At 36.7% G+C, this 18,130-nt stretch overlaps 1 protein-coding gene across 2 annotated transcripts in view; it reads left to right on the forward strand.

Annotated features, from left to right (window-relative positions):
• Positions 1-17,416, forward strand: part of LOC763978 (monocarboxylate transporter 9) — a 31,718-nt gene extending 14,302 nt beyond the window's left edge. Inside the window, exons 4-8 of one of the 2 annotated variants that reach the window (XR_004066820.1) lie at positions 6,682-7,157; positions 10,288-10,513; positions 11,070-11,213; positions 12,543-12,820; positions 15,938-17,416. Coding sequence is in view for 1 of the 2 variants with exons in the window: in XM_031000555.1 (XP_030856415.1) it covers positions 6,682-7,157; positions 10,288-10,513; positions 11,070-11,213; positions 12,543-12,769 (1,073 nt within the window). In the remaining variant the exon portion in view is untranslated. Of the gene's footprint in view, positions 1-6,681; positions 7,158-10,287; positions 10,514-11,069; positions 11,214-12,542; positions 12,821-15,934 lie in introns of both variants that reach the window. The other variant, XM_031000555.1, reaches the window with a different exon arrangement.
• The last annotated feature ends 714 nt before the right edge of the window (positions 17,417-18,130 follow it).

Consider the following 18,130-nt stretch of genomic DNA (forward strand, 5'->3'; position numbering starts at 1 on the left):
TCAAGGGATGGATTAGAGTTTTTATTGCTCTTGAAAGTCAAATATCCCTTTCATTTCATTTTAGAAATAAATTCTAATACATTCCTTGATATTTAAATTGCGCTGCCCCATTGTGTCCTCTTTTTAAAGAGCACAACAGAGCCCTCAGATTAGGCAGCAAGTAGCAAAACAAACACTGGACACAACATTCAATGGGATGATATATGCCCATATCATTGAGTTTGAAACGCACTTCTGGTCAAGAATGGTAGAAGAAGCATCTGCATAAAAAGGATGAATCCTTCACTGAATAGGGATTCTTGCTATACACTTTTACCTTTGTGTAAATAATAAAAGGTCCACGGGCGTGGTTGTTAGAAGCTTAAACCAGGGAGGTGAAAGAAAAGGAGGCGAAACTCTTGTAATTTATTCAAACGCATTCTTGAGTTCTAAAGCGTAACAATGGAATGTGTAACATTCCACTTGGCTTTGAAGTTCCATGCTCCGAACCGCGCTTCCACTGCGGGGAATTTCGGAAGCCAGGCACCAGTTTTACATTTATTACAACATATTAAATTACCGGCAAAATTTCAGTGTAAATCAAAAACTTTATATGGGGATTTTATTAGGAATAGTGCATCAAACAAATTTTCAAATTTAGAACTCCGTCCTTCCTTTAATTTGTATGCCAGAGTTGGTAAAAGAAAGGTTACATCCTGTCAAAAACTCAATATTTTAGGATGATGCGCTAATTTGTGCATGCTTTAATGTCCCGTTATTTGATCCATGATTTACAATCTTCAATAACATTAAGTTTGCTAATGCGTGTTTTCGCGTGTTTTTTGTATTTTTCAAGTTTAAAAAAGGATGAAAGTACACAAGTTTGTGTTCGCTTGTTCTACTCTTTACACATTCAACAATGGATGAGAAATCATTGGAAGGGACAGCGAACAGTTGCAGTGATACCATTTTCTGATGTAGGAATTCTAAATCCTGAAATTTCATGCGCTCTTTTATCTCACCACCTGGTCAACAGTTGCAGATTAGCGCATAACTTTTCGGCGGCTTGGAGCATGGGGTCAAAGGAGAGCGGCTTGATTCCTGTCCTTCTCTATCACGTCCCTGCTTAAACTACATAAAACTCTCTCCAATTTTGCAGGGGGAGAGCCTTTGTCGGGAGTCTTTAATAATAAAAGGGATAAATCCTTCACTGAATAGGGATTCTTGCTATATGTTACCTTTCTTCGCTCCAGTGATCTCGAGGCAGCAGACAGCAAGAAATTGTGTAAATAATTTGCTGTTGCCGGGAGTCTTGCATGGGGCGGAGCCCCAGGAAGTTCTTGAACTTTAAAATTTTTTAGGAAATTCCAAATAGTCGTCATGAGCGATAGAAATTGTAATTTCCTCCTTGAGAGTCACATAACCCCTTTCATTTCATTTTAGAATTTAACCTCTCTTTCTCTCTTAAAGACAATTTCATATAACTTCTGTTTTCGTATTGTTGTACTTTCGTCCGCAGACTACTTAAGCACATGTCGATCCAACTCAGTCGGAAATGTAATATGTAGGCCTAAGTGTAAAGTTAAGTTTCATGTTCTTCCTTTTTTATGCCTCCGCCACCGAAGGTGGTGCCGGAGGCATCATGTTTTCGGGTTGTCCGTCCGTACGTCCGTACGTCCGTCCCGTTTGACCGTTATCACAATATCTCAAGAACCATTTAAGATTTAAACTTAAGACTCGGGAATAGTATTTATCACCATATGAAGACGATCTGATTAGATTTTGGAGTACGTAGGTCAAAGGTCACAGGTCACAGAGGTCAACTTATGAAATTCCTTGTATTGAGTTTGTTAGCGCGATATCTCAAGAACCATTTGAGATTTAAACTTCAAACTTAAGGATAGTATGTATCACCATAGGAAGACGATCTGATTAGATTTTGGATCACGTAGGTCAAAGGTCAAGGGTCATAGAGGTCAACTTATGAAATTCCATACATTTCAATTCAATTTTATTTTTTCTCATTTCCAGCAAAAGAATACAGTATTCATAGAAATATCATTACAATAAACAATCAAAGTAGTAACCATGCAATACAAAATATGAATTTAACAGAATTACATATTTGAATATCAAGAAATATTGCTGCTTAAAATAATTTATTAATGTTAAGCTGGAAACGGAGAGGTCCACTGTGAAGCGATGCTTGAAAATCGTGGACCCCTCGGGTGGTAGTATTCAATAATAGTAAGTTACATGAGTAAAATAAGGATAATTGCCAACAGAGAGGACACAAAAGGAGAAACAAAACAATACGCATAACACGAACAATGTACAAAGAAAACAAGGAGAGTGTGAGAGGAGAAGGGATACAGTAAAGAGAAAAGGTTTGCATGTGGACTACAGAAATAGATGAAAGGTGATAACAAACAGAATGAAGGTTGCGCGCAAGATCAAATTTTCAAAAAAAGAAGAACAGTTCAATGAGAGGAAGTACTTGGAAAACGAGTGGTGACGAGTTCTCTGGAGAACATAATACAATCTCAACAATAATGATCATAATTAAAATAATGACAATAGTAATAATCATGAAAATTCCTGCATATAATATACACAGGCAATAAAACAAGGAGCTAGGTTTTGTACGGGGCCAGTAAAGATTTCTTTAGATTTCTTTTAAAGACTGAGAGAGAAGGGGAGTTTTTCAAATCAACACGCAAAGTATTCCAAAATTTAGGGCCTTCAAAGATGAATGTTTTTTGTGCGAAAAATGTTCTCAAAAAAGGTAAATGAAATTCTTCTGACTGTCTTGTGGGATATTTATGAAATGTACGATTTTGTTTAAACATATCGTGAAACGCAAATGGAAGAGTACCAGAATTGAATTTATACATAAATTCACCTAGATGTAATAAGTATAGATCGTTAATTTTTAGGATATTATGTTCATTGAGATTGTTATCATGATATCTCAAGAACCACTGGAGATGTAAAAACTTCAAACTTAAAGATAGTATGTATCACCATAGGAAGACGATCTGATTAGATTTTGGAGCATGTAGGTCAAAGGTCAAGGGTCACAGAGGTCAACTTATGAAATTCCATACATTGAGATTGTTATCATAATATCTCAAGAACCACTGGAGATTTAAACTTCAAACTTAATGATAGTGTGTATCACCATAGGAAGACAATCTGATTAGATTTTGGAGCACGTAGGTCAAAGGTCAAGGGTCACAGAGGTCAACTTATGAAATTCCATACATTGAGATTGTTATCATGATATCTCAAGAACCACTGGAGATTTAAACTCCAAACTTCATTTTCGACTGCGCGCAGTCAAAATTCCATCTAGTTTCTTTCTTTCTTTCTTTCTCTCCCTCTCTCTGTCTCTCTCCTTTCCTCTATCTTCTTTTTTAAAAACATTATTCTTTCTTTTCTTCTCATTTTTCTGTGTGTGACATGCGTTACGCGTACGTCTATCAATGTCTTAATATGGTAGATTTACATTTTGATGTTTCCCTTTGTAGGTGCACCTTATATTCCAGAAAGTGCCCTATTTTGATGGTGCCCCCCCCCCCCCATGTATTGATCTTGATAAAAAATAACTTTCTCATTAATTCTTTTTCCAATATATCTAATACTTGCACTAATCTCCAATTTAAAAAAAAAATCGTCTACTTTCTCTCAAGACAACATTATATAAAGGATTCATTAATGCAAGGCTATCTCGCGAGTAATCTCTCAATTTCTAACTTCCTGCATTCCTCATCTCCCAGTCTCCCTTGCTTTAATATTCCTCGTTACTTCCTTCCAATTGAACTCCAACTTAATTGATGTTATACTCTGTATCTATTCTTCAACTACAGGTAGATGCAAATGTTACTCAAAATCCATTATATAAATCACACTCAGGATACAGCCAACTGACGAGAATTGCTTCAATCTATATTTTACATGTATCATTAATATATGGTTTTACAATGGCTATGTTGATGAGTTGTCTAGGTAACATGTTGATGTGTTTGTTAAAATGTATTACCATGGTGCACCTTCTTGGTTGGGTATGTATTAACGTAAGTTCGTGCCTTTACATATCACAGTAGAAATCAATGTTTTATATTTGATGCAGAATAATATTAATATTTGGAGATTAGAAACACAAACAGTTTCCATAACCGTTCAAGTGTTTCAAGAAAAAGTTAAGCAAACTTTCTCCTGGATGTAAATTCACACTAGCGTATAGCACTAGCGAGCTCTTTCCGATCTAGGCTAGACTCTTCGCGAGCGGTTTCATTGGAATTTTAAGCGGTTTCATTGGAATTAATCGAGAAATTCCCCTCGCTAGCGTGTAAATAAAAAATACGCCGGCCGGCCATACGTAAATGGCAGTGACGGTAACGACGGATTAGGAGAAGGGGTGCATACGTGAACTACAAGCGTAGTGGGATGATCATACTATCATTTTAGAGTGTGCAATCTGGGCCGGAATCCAGCATAATATATTTATAAAAAAGAAGTTCACATAAAAGCACTCATGATAAAGCCGCGCCCGGCCCCTACAACATCATTTTGGATTTTCAGATGATGGGCCGGGTGGCAGGGGTAGGGGGCAAAGTTCGCCCCACTCTTTAAGTACCCCCCCCCCCAAAGGGCCACTTTTACTTTGTAAAGAAGTGCCCCTTCCCCTTTTTAACTCGGATAAGCGCACATTTCATCAACACATGTGCCCCCTTTCCTATCTGATAAGGGCTATTTAGAAAAATGAGGCCCTTCATAAATAAAAAGTGTCCCTTTTCATCTCTGGTAAATGACCATTTTCATATATGAGAAGTTAATTCTTTTTACTTCAGTGTGCTCTTCACCTCCGATAATTGCCCCTATTCAAATCTGAGAGATGCTCGTTTTACTTTGAAAAGTACCCCTTCCCCTCCTGATAAGTACTCTTTTCATCTATGATGGGTGCCCATTTTCACCTTTGCTAACTGCCCTTTTATTTTGAATCGTGCCCCTTTTCCTTTCTAATAAGGGACCTATCCCCTTTTCATAAATGCCCCTTTTCACCTCTGATAAATCAATTTCTGATGGATGCCCCTTTTCCGTCAACAAATGCCCATTTCCCATACTCATAAGTGTCCTATCTCATTTCTGGTGAGTGCCTCCTTTTAGGTGTAAGAAGTGCCCCGTTTGAACCTTTGATAATTACTCTTTGTACCTTGACACATGCTCCTTTTCTTTTCTAATGAGTGTATTTATCCCTTTCGCACGTAGGCACGGGGGGGGGGGGGCACGTGCCCCTAACCTGCTCATCATTAGTCTTGCACCTAATTTAAAGCGACTAAGAGTAATTTCCCCTAAAAAGGTCGCTCGCTCGCTCGCATTTATAGATGATACAATATGTCACTTTAAAACAAATGTTTTTTCAGTCTTCCGTGATGCTTATAACCCCATCATGATTTGGTTTTTTCCTCTTTATAAGATGTAATTTTTCACTCTGCGACCTCACAGATCTTACATTTTATTCAGACAATCACACCCAGCCGAAAGTGTGATGCTTAAGCAATATCTTGTATGATATATAAAGAAAAACAAATATTGAAATCGTCCCTGATAGTGGAATCACAATGAAAGGGTATATACCAATGTCTAAAAAAAATGTATATTTTCGCTTTGAGATTTCGCTTTGTAGGTGCCCTTTTTTGTTGGTGCTTTCCACTTTGGAAATAGCTCCGCCGCCCCTGCTTACGCATTAGCGCCAGCGTTAATTTCACGCTTGCGTGCACAGGGGGTGTGTGTGTGTGTGTGTGTGTGTGTGTGTGTGTGGAGGGGGGGGTTCCTCTCTAGCTCTGTAGCTGATTTTTTTTTTTTACCTGGATTCGTGCGATTCGGTTAATACTTTTAGAGGGAGTCTGAGGGGTGATGTGCCCCCCTCTGAAGCTGACATTTTTTGGATTTTTGAAACAGGATTCGCGCGTTTTGGTTAATACTTTTTTTGGGAGTCTGATTTGATTTCAAAACACCTGCAGTTAATGCGGGATGGGGTTGCAGCCTCTCTTTCCCCGAAAATTTAAAAATTACCAATATGCATTTGTTATATCTTATCTCGTATATTTTGGTGACAATTAACACTTTTCACAACATACATAAGCTCAAATTTCCGCTCACTCGCCAAATTATTAAACCAGGAAATAGATATTGGGGCAAGAGGCTTCAGCCCCCACTGATGGAAATGTCAAAAAATTGCGCGCGAGCATAACTTGAAAACGGGGAATGTTGATATCGGACAAGAGATGTGACGTGAGCATGTCCCCTTTCCAAAATAATTGTGCCCGCTTGTAGGTACCAGTACACTATTAAAGTACAATGCTTCTAATATAACCTTGTCAGTATTGGTAAGTTTAAATAACGGTCTGCGCGAATTTCGATAGTCCAATGGCTTCTATTGGTAAATCAATAATGATAAATCAAAATCGATTTTAGCAACTGTCCACCGCCCCCCCCCCCCCCCCCATTGGAAAATCCTGGATCCGCGCCTGCATGGTAACGGTCAGGTGTACTCACTGATGAAGTACTCATTGGTGTTTGAGAATCCGTTATTTCGGCTTTCCGAAAGATAATTGGCAGCCACCAATGATGAATCGTTCCGGTAGAGGCATAATCAATAATGGAATGACACTGTCAAATTTATCTTCTATCTAATAGGCATGTTGTGTACGGGACCCTTCCTTCTGTATCTGGTGAAGACTGTTGGCTGGCGAAACAGCCTCCGTGTGATGGGCACGATCATGCTCGGCATAGGGCTTCCACTGACCTACGTGTACGACCAACCAAAGACCTATCTGCCTCATATCAGCAACTCCGAAGACACCAAGGATGTGTCAACGCGAGATGTTATACCACAGACAGAAGAGTGCCTTCCGTCAGGCGGTGAGGACGTCATCGAACTGAAAGTGTACTCCTCTGACATGAGCTCGGGGAAAGAAAGCGAACCTCTGAAGCACAGGAACCCAGATCTCCATGGATACGACAAGATATCCTCAGAGGATGGTAGAGAGGCAAATCAAAAGAAAAACTTATTTTGGCGTATCCTGGTGGCCTTAACCTTCCCAGATCTGTGGATGTTCTGTTTGGCCTGCCTCGGTTATGGTTCCTGTTCTTCTTTCGTCTACGTGCATTTGGTAAGTTGATTTGGTAGGCTTGTCGCCAGAGCTTTTGAAAAAAAGGGATAGGAAGAACGGTTGCATTTGGCCAATTTGCCGTCATTTTCGTATTCATAAAAAAAGGAAAACTATTATAGTTATCATTATTATTATTATTATTATTATTATCATGATTATTATTATTATTATTATTGGTGTTGTTGTTGTTATTATTATTATTTTTGTTAATTTTTTTCATTAAAATTTGTATTAAAATATGTCACTATTATAACTTTCACCTTTTTTTCTAAGGCTATAATTTCCAACAATTTCCTAACGTGAGAAGCACGATGTAATTAACGAAATATGTTTGTTGCGAGAGTCTCTTGGGAGCTCACCAAATAAGAGTGCAGTTCAAATGATAACCCATTCTGATTTTTACGCTCTCTAAAATCAGCTTGATTAGGGGTCTAATCTAACGGTAGAAAATGCCATACTCAGGAGCAACATTCGAATGAAGGCAAACATTGCAGGTTATGGTTAACACACTTGTTGTTGTTTGTTTGTTTTTATTATTATCACTTAGCTCATTGAAGTTGTTACCCCTGCGTGTGTGTATACTGTTTACATAATATAGGCCGGGTTCTTCCGCTCACGCTGGCAAAACTTCTCTCAGATATCGTGATTATTGCCTAGATAACATCAACTCTAGTCAACACTCTCAATGAGAATCTATCTGCGAATAAACATTTTATGCATACAAAGATTGCATGAAAGCAAACAATCGTTGTTTATCTAGTTGGATCAAATACATTGGATCATATAGATACTTGCTTGTGTAAGCAAATAGTAAAACCCTACTGCAAAACCGACTCCAAACCGACCGATTCTTGGCTAATCGAAGTAGAGTAATTCTTTTGTTGTCGGTCTGGTGTTGGTCTGGTGTTGGTCTGGTGTTGGTCTGGTGTCGGTCTGTTGTTGGTCTGGTGTTGGTCTGGTGTCGGTCTGTTGTTGGTCTCGTTGGTATGACTGGGGTATTATAACACACATGAATAACCTCGGATATCTTGTATTTGATGAACGTATTGACTGGAGCAAAACAAGTTTGCATGTACTGAAAAGAGTCATTCCTTTCATATGATCGCAAAAGACATTAGTGTACATCTGAGTTTAACGCAAAGAGAGTTGTATGTTACTGTAATGTAATTATGGAGGAACTTCAGAAAAGTACGCAATTATCATTTTCAAAAACTGCAAAATAAAGAACTCCGTTAATTAGATGTGGAGTGGAATGAACGCGCTCTACATAAGGTTAAAACCGCGCATGGTCTGTTGACATTCAATATTATAGTAGCGAGACGTTCTTAGTTGAAAGTTAAAATGATGTTGTCGAAAGAAAAACACACTCGTCCCATGTTTGCATGCCTCTCTCTCTCTCTCTCTCTCTCCCTCTCTCTCTCCCTCCCTCCCTCTCTCTCCCTCCCTCTCTCTTCCTCCCTCTCTCTCTCTCTCTCTGCCTGAATATTAGATATTCGATTCCAGAAGAATACAGTAGTCGGAGGGGAGGGCAGTCTATGAAATATAGCTCCTGAAGAAGACGTAGTGCAAATTTGAGCGACATCGATGAATGATGGCTTAATATCTGCGATATATCTGATTTTTGGCCAAATCATTATTTTATATTAAAAAAGTGACGTAAAGTGAAGAAAATTGCAGAACAACAATATTTTCAATGTTTCATGCGCAATGTCTTTATGAAATCTGTCAAAAAATAGAATTAAAAAGTTATGAAATCAAAACGTAAGCCTATTTTGATTTCATATTTCGTCGCTGTTTTCACGAAGTGACGGTAGTGAAAAAAAATTGCATTCACTTTGCGTTACGATTTTCCTCACTACCGTCACTTCGTGAAAACAAGGACGATTTGTTGATTATTGATTCAAAGTCTGAGACAGAAAGTATGTCAGATCAAAATGAACTTATATTAGTATTGTGCAATATTTCGGGTACATTAAATAGGCCTATGGTATGCTTTATTTTATGATGGATCAAGATAGGGCAATTATACCATTTCCTGAACCAGTTCAGGGAGGTGAAAGAAAAGGAGGCGAAACTCTTGTAATTTATTCAAACGCATTCTTGAGTTCTAAAGCGTAACAATGGAATGTGTAACATTCCACTTGGCTTTGAAGTTCCATGCTCCGAACCGCGCTTCCACTGCGGGGAATTTCGGAAGCCAGGCACCAGTTTTACATTTATTACAAAATATTAAATTACCGGCAAAATTTCAGTGTAAATCAAAAACTTTATATGGGGATTTTATTAGGAATAGTGCATCAAACAAATTTTCAAATTTAGAACTCCGTCCTTCCTTTAATTTGTATGCCAGAGTTGGTAAAAGAAAGGTTACATCCTGTCAAAAACTCAATATTTTAGGATGATGCGCTAATTTGTGCATGCTTTAATGTCCCGTTATTTGATCCATGATTTACAATCTTCAATAACATTAAGTTTGCTAATGCGTGTTTTCGCGTGTTTTTTGTATTTTTCAAGTTTAAAAAAGGATGAAAGTACACAAGTTTGTGTTCGCTTGTTCTACTCTTTACACATTCAACAATGGATGAGAAATCATTGGAAGGGACAGCGAACAGTTGCAGTGATACCATTTTCTGATGTAGGAATTCTAAATCCTGAAATTTCATGCGCTCTTTTATCTCACCACCTGGTCAACAGTTGCAGATTAGCGCATAACTTTTCGGCGGCTTGGAGCATGGGGTCAAAGGAGAGCGGCTTGATTCCTGTCCTTCTCTATCACGTCCCTGACCAGTTCAACCGGAAATATATAGGCATAGAGAGGTATCTAAGAAAATCCAAACTCTCATAAAGGTTTCCTTATGACCCAGTAACAATAGGGTGATTTAAGAATGTTGTGGTCTAATAAATATATATATATATATATATATATACTAAGGAAAGACAATGCAAGTTATTGGGAGTTCCAACGAAGCGTAACACGATGAATTATAATAATTACTATCATAAACGCAACTTTGAAAACCACTTCCCATAACTCACAATTTGAAACTAACCCCTATTTCTTCCTTTGAGCTAAAAAAAATGCATTATGTTGAGGAATTATATAATAGCAATATCCATATTTTGTCGATAGGTTCCTTACGTCTTGTCCGTGGGTTTTACGGAGGAGAACGGCGTGCAGGCGATCATGGCTATCGGTATCTCGACCCTGCTCGGAAAATTTTTCCTGTCGTCTGTTGGTGATCTAGTTCCATTTCCGAAAATTTTCCTTTTCTTGGTAGCCTCTGCAGTTGGAATCTCGCTCTCTATCTACCTCTTCTTCATCAGCAGTATCATCGAAATATTTTTCATAATCATAAGTAAGTTTTCAATAAGGATATTGATAATGATAATGATGATGATGATGATAATGATAATGGTAATATTAATAATGACACTAATGATAATAATAATAATAACAATAATTATAATGATAATAATCATAATTATAATGATATAAATTAAAGAAAAAAAGAAGAAGAAATGTAGACAGAGATGAATATAGAGTATCTATGATTTGCCAACTACACATGACCAATGTCTCAAGGGCGCAATGGAGAAGAAAAGTGAGAATATACAAATAAAGAAAAAAATGAAACAACTTGCAAGGGATAGAAGCTTCACCGAGCTTCCTACTCTTAAATAGCAGAGTAAGATTAAGTACTACATCATTTCGTAAACCATTTATATTTTGAGCTTGATAAGTTAAACAAATTCTAATATAAATCAATACCAATGTCATAAGAAAGAAAAAATGAAATGGCAAGTTTCTGAATGAATATGAATTCATAATCAAGAATGCGATTAAATATATTGCACGAATTTTTTAGGAATTCCGCATTTTCTTTTGTCTTTTCTTTTGTTTATTCCATTTAGCTATGGGCCTGATGGTTAACAGTATTTGCGACTCGTTGCCTTACTCTGTGTGCAACCAGGTCTTCGGGGTCGAGAAGGGTATGGAAACCTGGACAATAGTCACCTGTTTTCATGGTGTTGGGTATCTGATATCCTCCGTGTTTGGTAGGTCAAACTTCGTATCCTTATTGTTTAGTAGGTCAAAATTCGTCAATGTTTACAGAGGGTGCTGGGCTAATATCCGAACTAAAAGATCTTTCAGACTCAACCCGGCAAAACCGGGGCTTTTTATAATGATGACTTCAAGACTAATACTCGTCACATTCCTTATATTATAACAGAGAGTTCAATGAATACTTGAAAGTCCTTTTTTGCGTGCAGTAGCAATGTGGTAATTTTCCAGGGGGGGGGGGGTAATTGTTCCGCTGGTTACCGCGCAATATCTGAACAAGCTTTAATAGTGATTAATTTTTTCAGCGAGCAAGAAAATAACCTTTCCCCGGGCTGTAATTTGAATGAGGAGGGTGGTCGAAAGGACTCCTTGCGTTCTAGTTTGTGGGTTATGTGATTTTTATTTCGAAATGTAAACGCAATTAGAAATGTCACTTTGTTCATTGAACTCATATAAATATTCTTGTGATTGTTTGGTAGGACAAAGAAACTCATATCATCAGTGTTTAGGTGGGTCAATAGCGATAGATTTACCTCGTTAATCTTAATAACGTATCAAATTTTTGTCACCAAATAACCTCCTGAAAAACCTACAATTTCATAATTATTAGCAGTACACCTCCTATACATGTAGGTAACATACTTACGTTGTTTGCTTTGTGAAAAATATAGGGCAGAGCGTTGGCAAGGCAAGGACATTGGCGCATCCAGGATTTAATGAACAGGTTGATAGGGCAGGGGGGGGGCAAGGGATGGAATCCTGACGTGCTGTTGACCCAATGCTTCGAGAGGATGTGGAAATGATTGGGGAGGGCAATCGCTCAGTTTCTTAATTAAAATGGGATTTTAGATTTTTTGAGTCACAATGTCCCATTATACTTATTTTTTTCTTCTTCAAGTTTAATTTTTCCCCAATTAGGTCAGTGACGTTATGATCCGGTGGATAGTAGTCCCGGTTTAGTCATTATCATAATTTGTATGTTTTTAAAGTTTCTTATTACACAAAGTTTCTCTTTAAAAATGAGAAAAAACTGTTTTTTCTTCATTTCGATAAAAATAATTTTACTTGAAATTTGGAAAACTCGCACCTGTATTTGAGCTTTATAGTGCCTGCCTAACCGTTTCACTATTATAAACAGAATAATTCTGGCAAGAATTTTTTTTAAGTTTACGTCATTGTGCTCATATAAAATATTGATTGGGCCAAGACGCAAATATATCGTTTTAGCCAATTCATTTATCGATGTCGTTCAAATTTTCACTGCGGCTTCTTTAGGAGCTAATATATCAATGACTTGGCATTCTCTATCAATTAAATTGCAGGAAAGAGCGTTGATCAGACGGGGTCCTACAACGGTGCAATTTGGGCTACGATTGTAATCTACGCGGTTTCAGGTCTACTCTGTGTACTGGTTCCGGTCTATCAGAGACTGTTTGCACGCGAAAGGTTTGTCATGGCTGACTCATTGCAAAACAAATGCTGCTCCAGAAGATGTGGCCGGTGGGAGCGTGAAAGTAAAGAGAAGACCGATGAAAAATATGCTTGCTAAGGGAATGAACAATGTCCTATTTGGCACAAATGTCCCTTGGGGTGTGACTTGGTTGGTTGGTTGGTTCTTCGTTTAGATGGCGCTCTTCAATCTCAAAGATTATTTGCGCCAGTCAATTTCGTGTATAGCTTTGGCGTGGGCTTCGGAAATCAAGCCCACGAGCGACTTTCCATGGTGAAATGAAATTAATAGTGATATGGTTTTATAAAAAAAAAATTAAAAAAAAAAGCTGCAATATTAAAATTGCATAAAATGCACATAAAAGGCGTGATGGGAGTTAGTTGCAATTGTTCATGGAAAAACCGCAAATACTTCATTTTATATATTATTACAGGATCGACATAAGTTAAGGGGATCCCTGATAGCTTTAAAAGCTATCTAAAACGATTAGTATCGTATATGTAACCCAATAATTCACGAGTAAAAATTGGGTTAGACATCAATAATTGTTTCAGATTGGGGTTGTTCAATTTAATCCTTTCTTTTAAGAGACGTCTATCTTTGTCGTATTTTGTACAATAGAAAATAAAATGTTTAATTGTTTCATCTTCTTGACAAACTTCACAAAGACCAGTATCGTGTTGGTTAATTTGAAAAAGGTAATAATTTAAACTACAGTTACCTACTCTTAGTTGTTGTATCAAGCATTCTTCTCTGCGAGATAGGCCTTGTCTATGTATGGGCTTTGAAACGTCGCTATGCAAAGCATATAAAAATCTACCGTGTTCTGCATTGTCCCATTCTGCTTGCCATAATTTGTTATAATGGATCAAACGAGAGGCTGCCAATTCACTTCTTGTATTTGGTATAACTATGTCTATACACCTTTTCATGGCTCCTTTTTTGGCAGCCCGATCTACGATCTCATTGCCCCTAATATCGCAATGTGACGGAATCCATTCAAAAGCAACACAAACATCCTTAAACTGCAAAATATTAATTATGGATAAAATTTCATTTACAATAGCACATCTAATAAAGTATGAATCGATCATTTGTAAAGCTGACAAAGCGTCGCTAAAAATTACCACCGAAGAGGATTCAATAAATGTATTAATCCACTCTAGTGCCATTAGTATGGCCACTAGTTCTGCTCTCATAATACAGACATGGGATAATCTAAAAAATTTCACCACATTATAATGAGACACATAAAATGCGGCTCCTGTCTTCCCATCCTCGAGTTTAGAACCATCTGTATATATATGTAAAAACCCATTCCATGAATTTCCAATGCTATCTAGAACAATCGATTTTATTTCAAATGGAGGCATTTCCTTTTTTTGCACTTTGCCATGGTGTTCGAAAGACACTTGTGGTCGTGCTAACCGCCATTCTGGGATTTTCGGCAATAAGTTGGTTTGCCCTTCCACCACTACTTCGTCTCTAAAGGATCGCAGTTTAAAAGGTCCTTCTCCTATCTTCCATTCTAAGTTATTTAAATCATAGTCATCACCCAATACTTCTTTTGTTGGGTGGTTTAAAGTACTAGACAGTAAATAAACTCGAAAGTTATCATTTAACAACCTTCTACGATATCTCAGAGGCAGCTCCCCGGTCAAAACTTGTAAAGCCTCCAAGGACACATTGTGTATTGTGCCTGTAATAATTTTTAAGGCTCTGTATTGGATAGAGTCAAGTTTTTTTGTTAAAGATATACAAGCAGAATCATACATTTCACTCCCATAGTCCAAAATGGATAGGATAAGTCCTTTATAAATCATCATCAAAATCTCATACTTACTTCCCCAGGGGGTGCCGGAGACACAACGTAGCAAGTTTATTCTTTTCTTACATTTATCAATGATAGAATCTATATGGACAGACCAAGTTAAATTGGAGTCAAACCTCACACCAAGGAACTTATACTGCTCGCATATAGGCAGATTATGTCCTTTTATTTGTAGAAGAATATCTTTCTTTTGTTTGTTGGTAAAGACTAATACTGCAGATTTGGTAGGGGAAACGTTTAACTTCCACGTCCAACACCATATCTCAAGCTCATGCAGGGCCTCTTGTAATTTCCTGCGGGCCAGCTCTAAATCCTTATTTGAACACCAGATTGCAATGTCATCAGCATAGCAAGATAATTTAACATCACTTACATTTATCTTGAGATCATTTAACATTAAAGTAAATAATAAAGGACTTAATGAACTTCCTTGCGGGATTCCATTTTCTAACGTGTAGTGGCGAGACATATAGTTATTTATCCTCACATTAGAAATCCTACTCAATAGAAATGCTTTTATAAAAAGTAACATTTTTCCACCAATGCCTAAGATAGATAATTTTCTTAGTAGACCTGTTTTCCATAGCGAATCATATGCTTTTTCTAAATCAAGAAAGACCGCTACGGTATATTTTTTACTTTTCAAGGATATATGTATGTCCGTCTCCAATCTCACTAAGTGATCTTTGACATTCCTATATTTGCGGAAGCCAGATTGGATAGGATTTAATAGTCTGTTTTTTTCTAGAAACCACGTCAGGCGATTTTTTATCATTTTTTCCATAATTTTAGAGAATGTTGATATCAACGAAATCGGCCTATAAGAGGTCACTTGAGTCGGATCTTTTCCGGATTTCAAGATTGGTATTTGAATAACCTCATACCACTGATGTGGAAAAAGTGAGATTTTCCAAATGTCATTATACAAGTTTAATAAATACACGAGTGCCTTGTTCGGCAAATTCTTAATCATAATTAAATAAATATCATCCTTACCGGATGAGGAGTTTTTCATCTCCTTTAAAACATTCCCCATTTCACTCAAGTTAAAGTCATCATTGATACAATCATCATCATTTGTTGAAGAATTATTGTACAAGATATTTTCGTTTTCATTTTTAGTTACGGAAAGTGATTCATCAACCGATTTAAAATAGGTTGCCATTGCATTTGCTTTTTCCTCAGATTCTTTCAAGATATTTCCGTCTACAAATAGATTGTGAAAGATGTGCTTGTTCATTGTACTGTCCCGCATTCTTTTAACCTGTTCCCAGACTTTCCCAATGTCTGTAAATCTATTCATTCTACGGCAGTACTCTAACCAATAATCATATTGAGCTCTCCTGATTACCTTCTGAGCGACAGCTTTCTTCTTTAAGTATTTCTTAACATCATTTAGATCATAATACCTTCTTAACCTGTTTTTAAGAGACTTGGAGACAGGTGGATAAGAAGACGGAGAGGGCGCTCCATGTGTAATGGTTTTAGAACTGCCTACAAATATTAGTGTAGTGTACGAGTAATGTTTGAAACATTTTCCAAATGAAAATCTGTCAGATTTTGTAATTACAAACATATCACGTTCTTGCCTTCATTTAAAGGAGAATGCATTTATAAAATGGAATTTAAATGGTAACATATCTATATGAATGAATAGTTTATGGCAGATTTTATTTTAACACAAAATGTTGACGAAAATAAAATATGAATATAAAGGAAATTAGTGGTGTAGATAATTGCACGTTCATATCAAAATCATAAATGATACATTCGAGGCAGAAAGTGGACTATATATTTGTGTAGGTGTGTGTCCGAGTGTGTGTGATTTTTGTCTGTAAAGTGATAGTATTATTAGAAATACAATCTTACGAAGCGGAGGTTCAGGTCGGACAGCCATGTACAACTAATGTTGTTTGGTGGTCACATAATAGAAGACATATCTTCAAGCCAATTCCATGTATTGTATGTAGATATGTTCAATCAATGAACCTGTGTAAGTAAAAATATACAGTGAGGTTCACATTGGGACGTATCTCTAAAACAAGCAAAACCAAGGAAAATAATTAATCACTGACGTTCATTTTGCAAGCAAATACTTCTCCATAGCTAATATCACATTCCGTGAATAATTATTTAAAGAATTGAGACTCTAAAAATTTGAAGACATGGTCGCATACCAACAATCCACTACCAGGTATAAGTTTGTATTTCATCATCTCCCCAAATTTTCTTTGTAATAAGTTTTTATATTAATCTTAATATACATATCTATCACACAAGGTCTGTAAGAAACATTTACACACAAATATTCGTTTTACCTGGTACCAAACAACAATTTAAACGTTCGCTCTACATAGTATAAGGAAAATATTTTTTGGACAGTACAATTCGTAGAACATATTATAGTTGTTATAGGTAAATGTTTAATCATTTCATACTTTTGTATTTTGTATGCATTTGAATATTTTGGTATGATTGTATTTATATTATAAATTTTGTATAAGTTGTGAAATGTTTATGTATATGTATCACCTGGAAGGAAAGTTTCTTCATTCTTTGGAAGAAGACAATAAAATTTTATTCTATTCTATTCTATACACTTTTTCCATTTTGTTTGTTTGTTCCCGTCCCCCTTGTTTGTTTCTCCTCTACATGTAAATTATTATTATCATGTAATTTGTATGTATCATAATGTGTCTTTGTTATGAAGACCCCACCACAAGCCCTATGCTTTTAGGGAATTTTGCCTCCTCCCTAAATTGTAAATATAGGCCTATATTTCATATTATATTCACTTTGTTTTTGTGAATTAAATAATTTGTGATTGACTTGAATATGATATATAATACACGTGTGTATTATACACATGTTCAATATCTGAATGAAAGCAATGAAATATTTGCAAATACAGACGAGTTTATACTCATGTACATATGTAAAGGATGCATACTGATTTAGTGACAGAGAAAAAGAAAAGAAATGGGCGAGATGTGAAGAGAAGAGAGAGAGTGTGTGTGTGCAGAGGCGCCGGAAGTGGGGGGGGGGGGGGGGGGGGCAAAACGCATTTTTGCCCCCCCCCCCTCAAAAAAAAAAAAAAAGCAGTAAAGGAGTAAAGATGGTTTGTATTTTTAACCCAAAAGAACATACCAATAATAAAAACCTGAATTAAATGACGTATGAAATTCCAGTCAAAGAAAAGGAAAGTTAACATGAATTAAATTTCCTAAACATTGCGCATGCGCATGCTACCTACATTTATCAATGGACGTTTTTATAATAGCGATACGCGCATTCTTTTATAGGGGTGAGAAGCTTAAGAGCCCCTAAACGCTGGCGTACTGATGGGGGGGGGGGGTATTTTTTTATTCGGTACCAGTGATTTATAAATGTTGCTGAAATGACATGATTTTCTGGTATATTTTGTCAATTTTTTGTAAGTCATACCTTTTTATGCGTTTGTTGGAAAATTAGAAATTCCCAAATTTAAAGTCGGGCGAAAAATATGCTTATTTAGAAGCATTTGTGTTAGGGTCTGCAAAACGGCAAGGCTCGGGGGCTCGTGCCATTCTCACTTTTTGAAAAAGTTTGTTACAGAGAAAAAGAAAGAAAGAGAGAGATAAAAAAATAAG

Source organism: Strongylocentrotus purpuratus, unplaced genomic scaffold, assembly GCF_000002235.5.
Source record: "Strongylocentrotus purpuratus isolate Spur 01 unplaced genomic scaffold, Spur_5.0 spur5_scaffold_6, whole genome shotgun sequence".
NCBI lineage: Eukaryota > Metazoa > Echinodermata > Echinoidea > Camarodonta > Strongylocentrotidae > Strongylocentrotus > Strongylocentrotus purpuratus.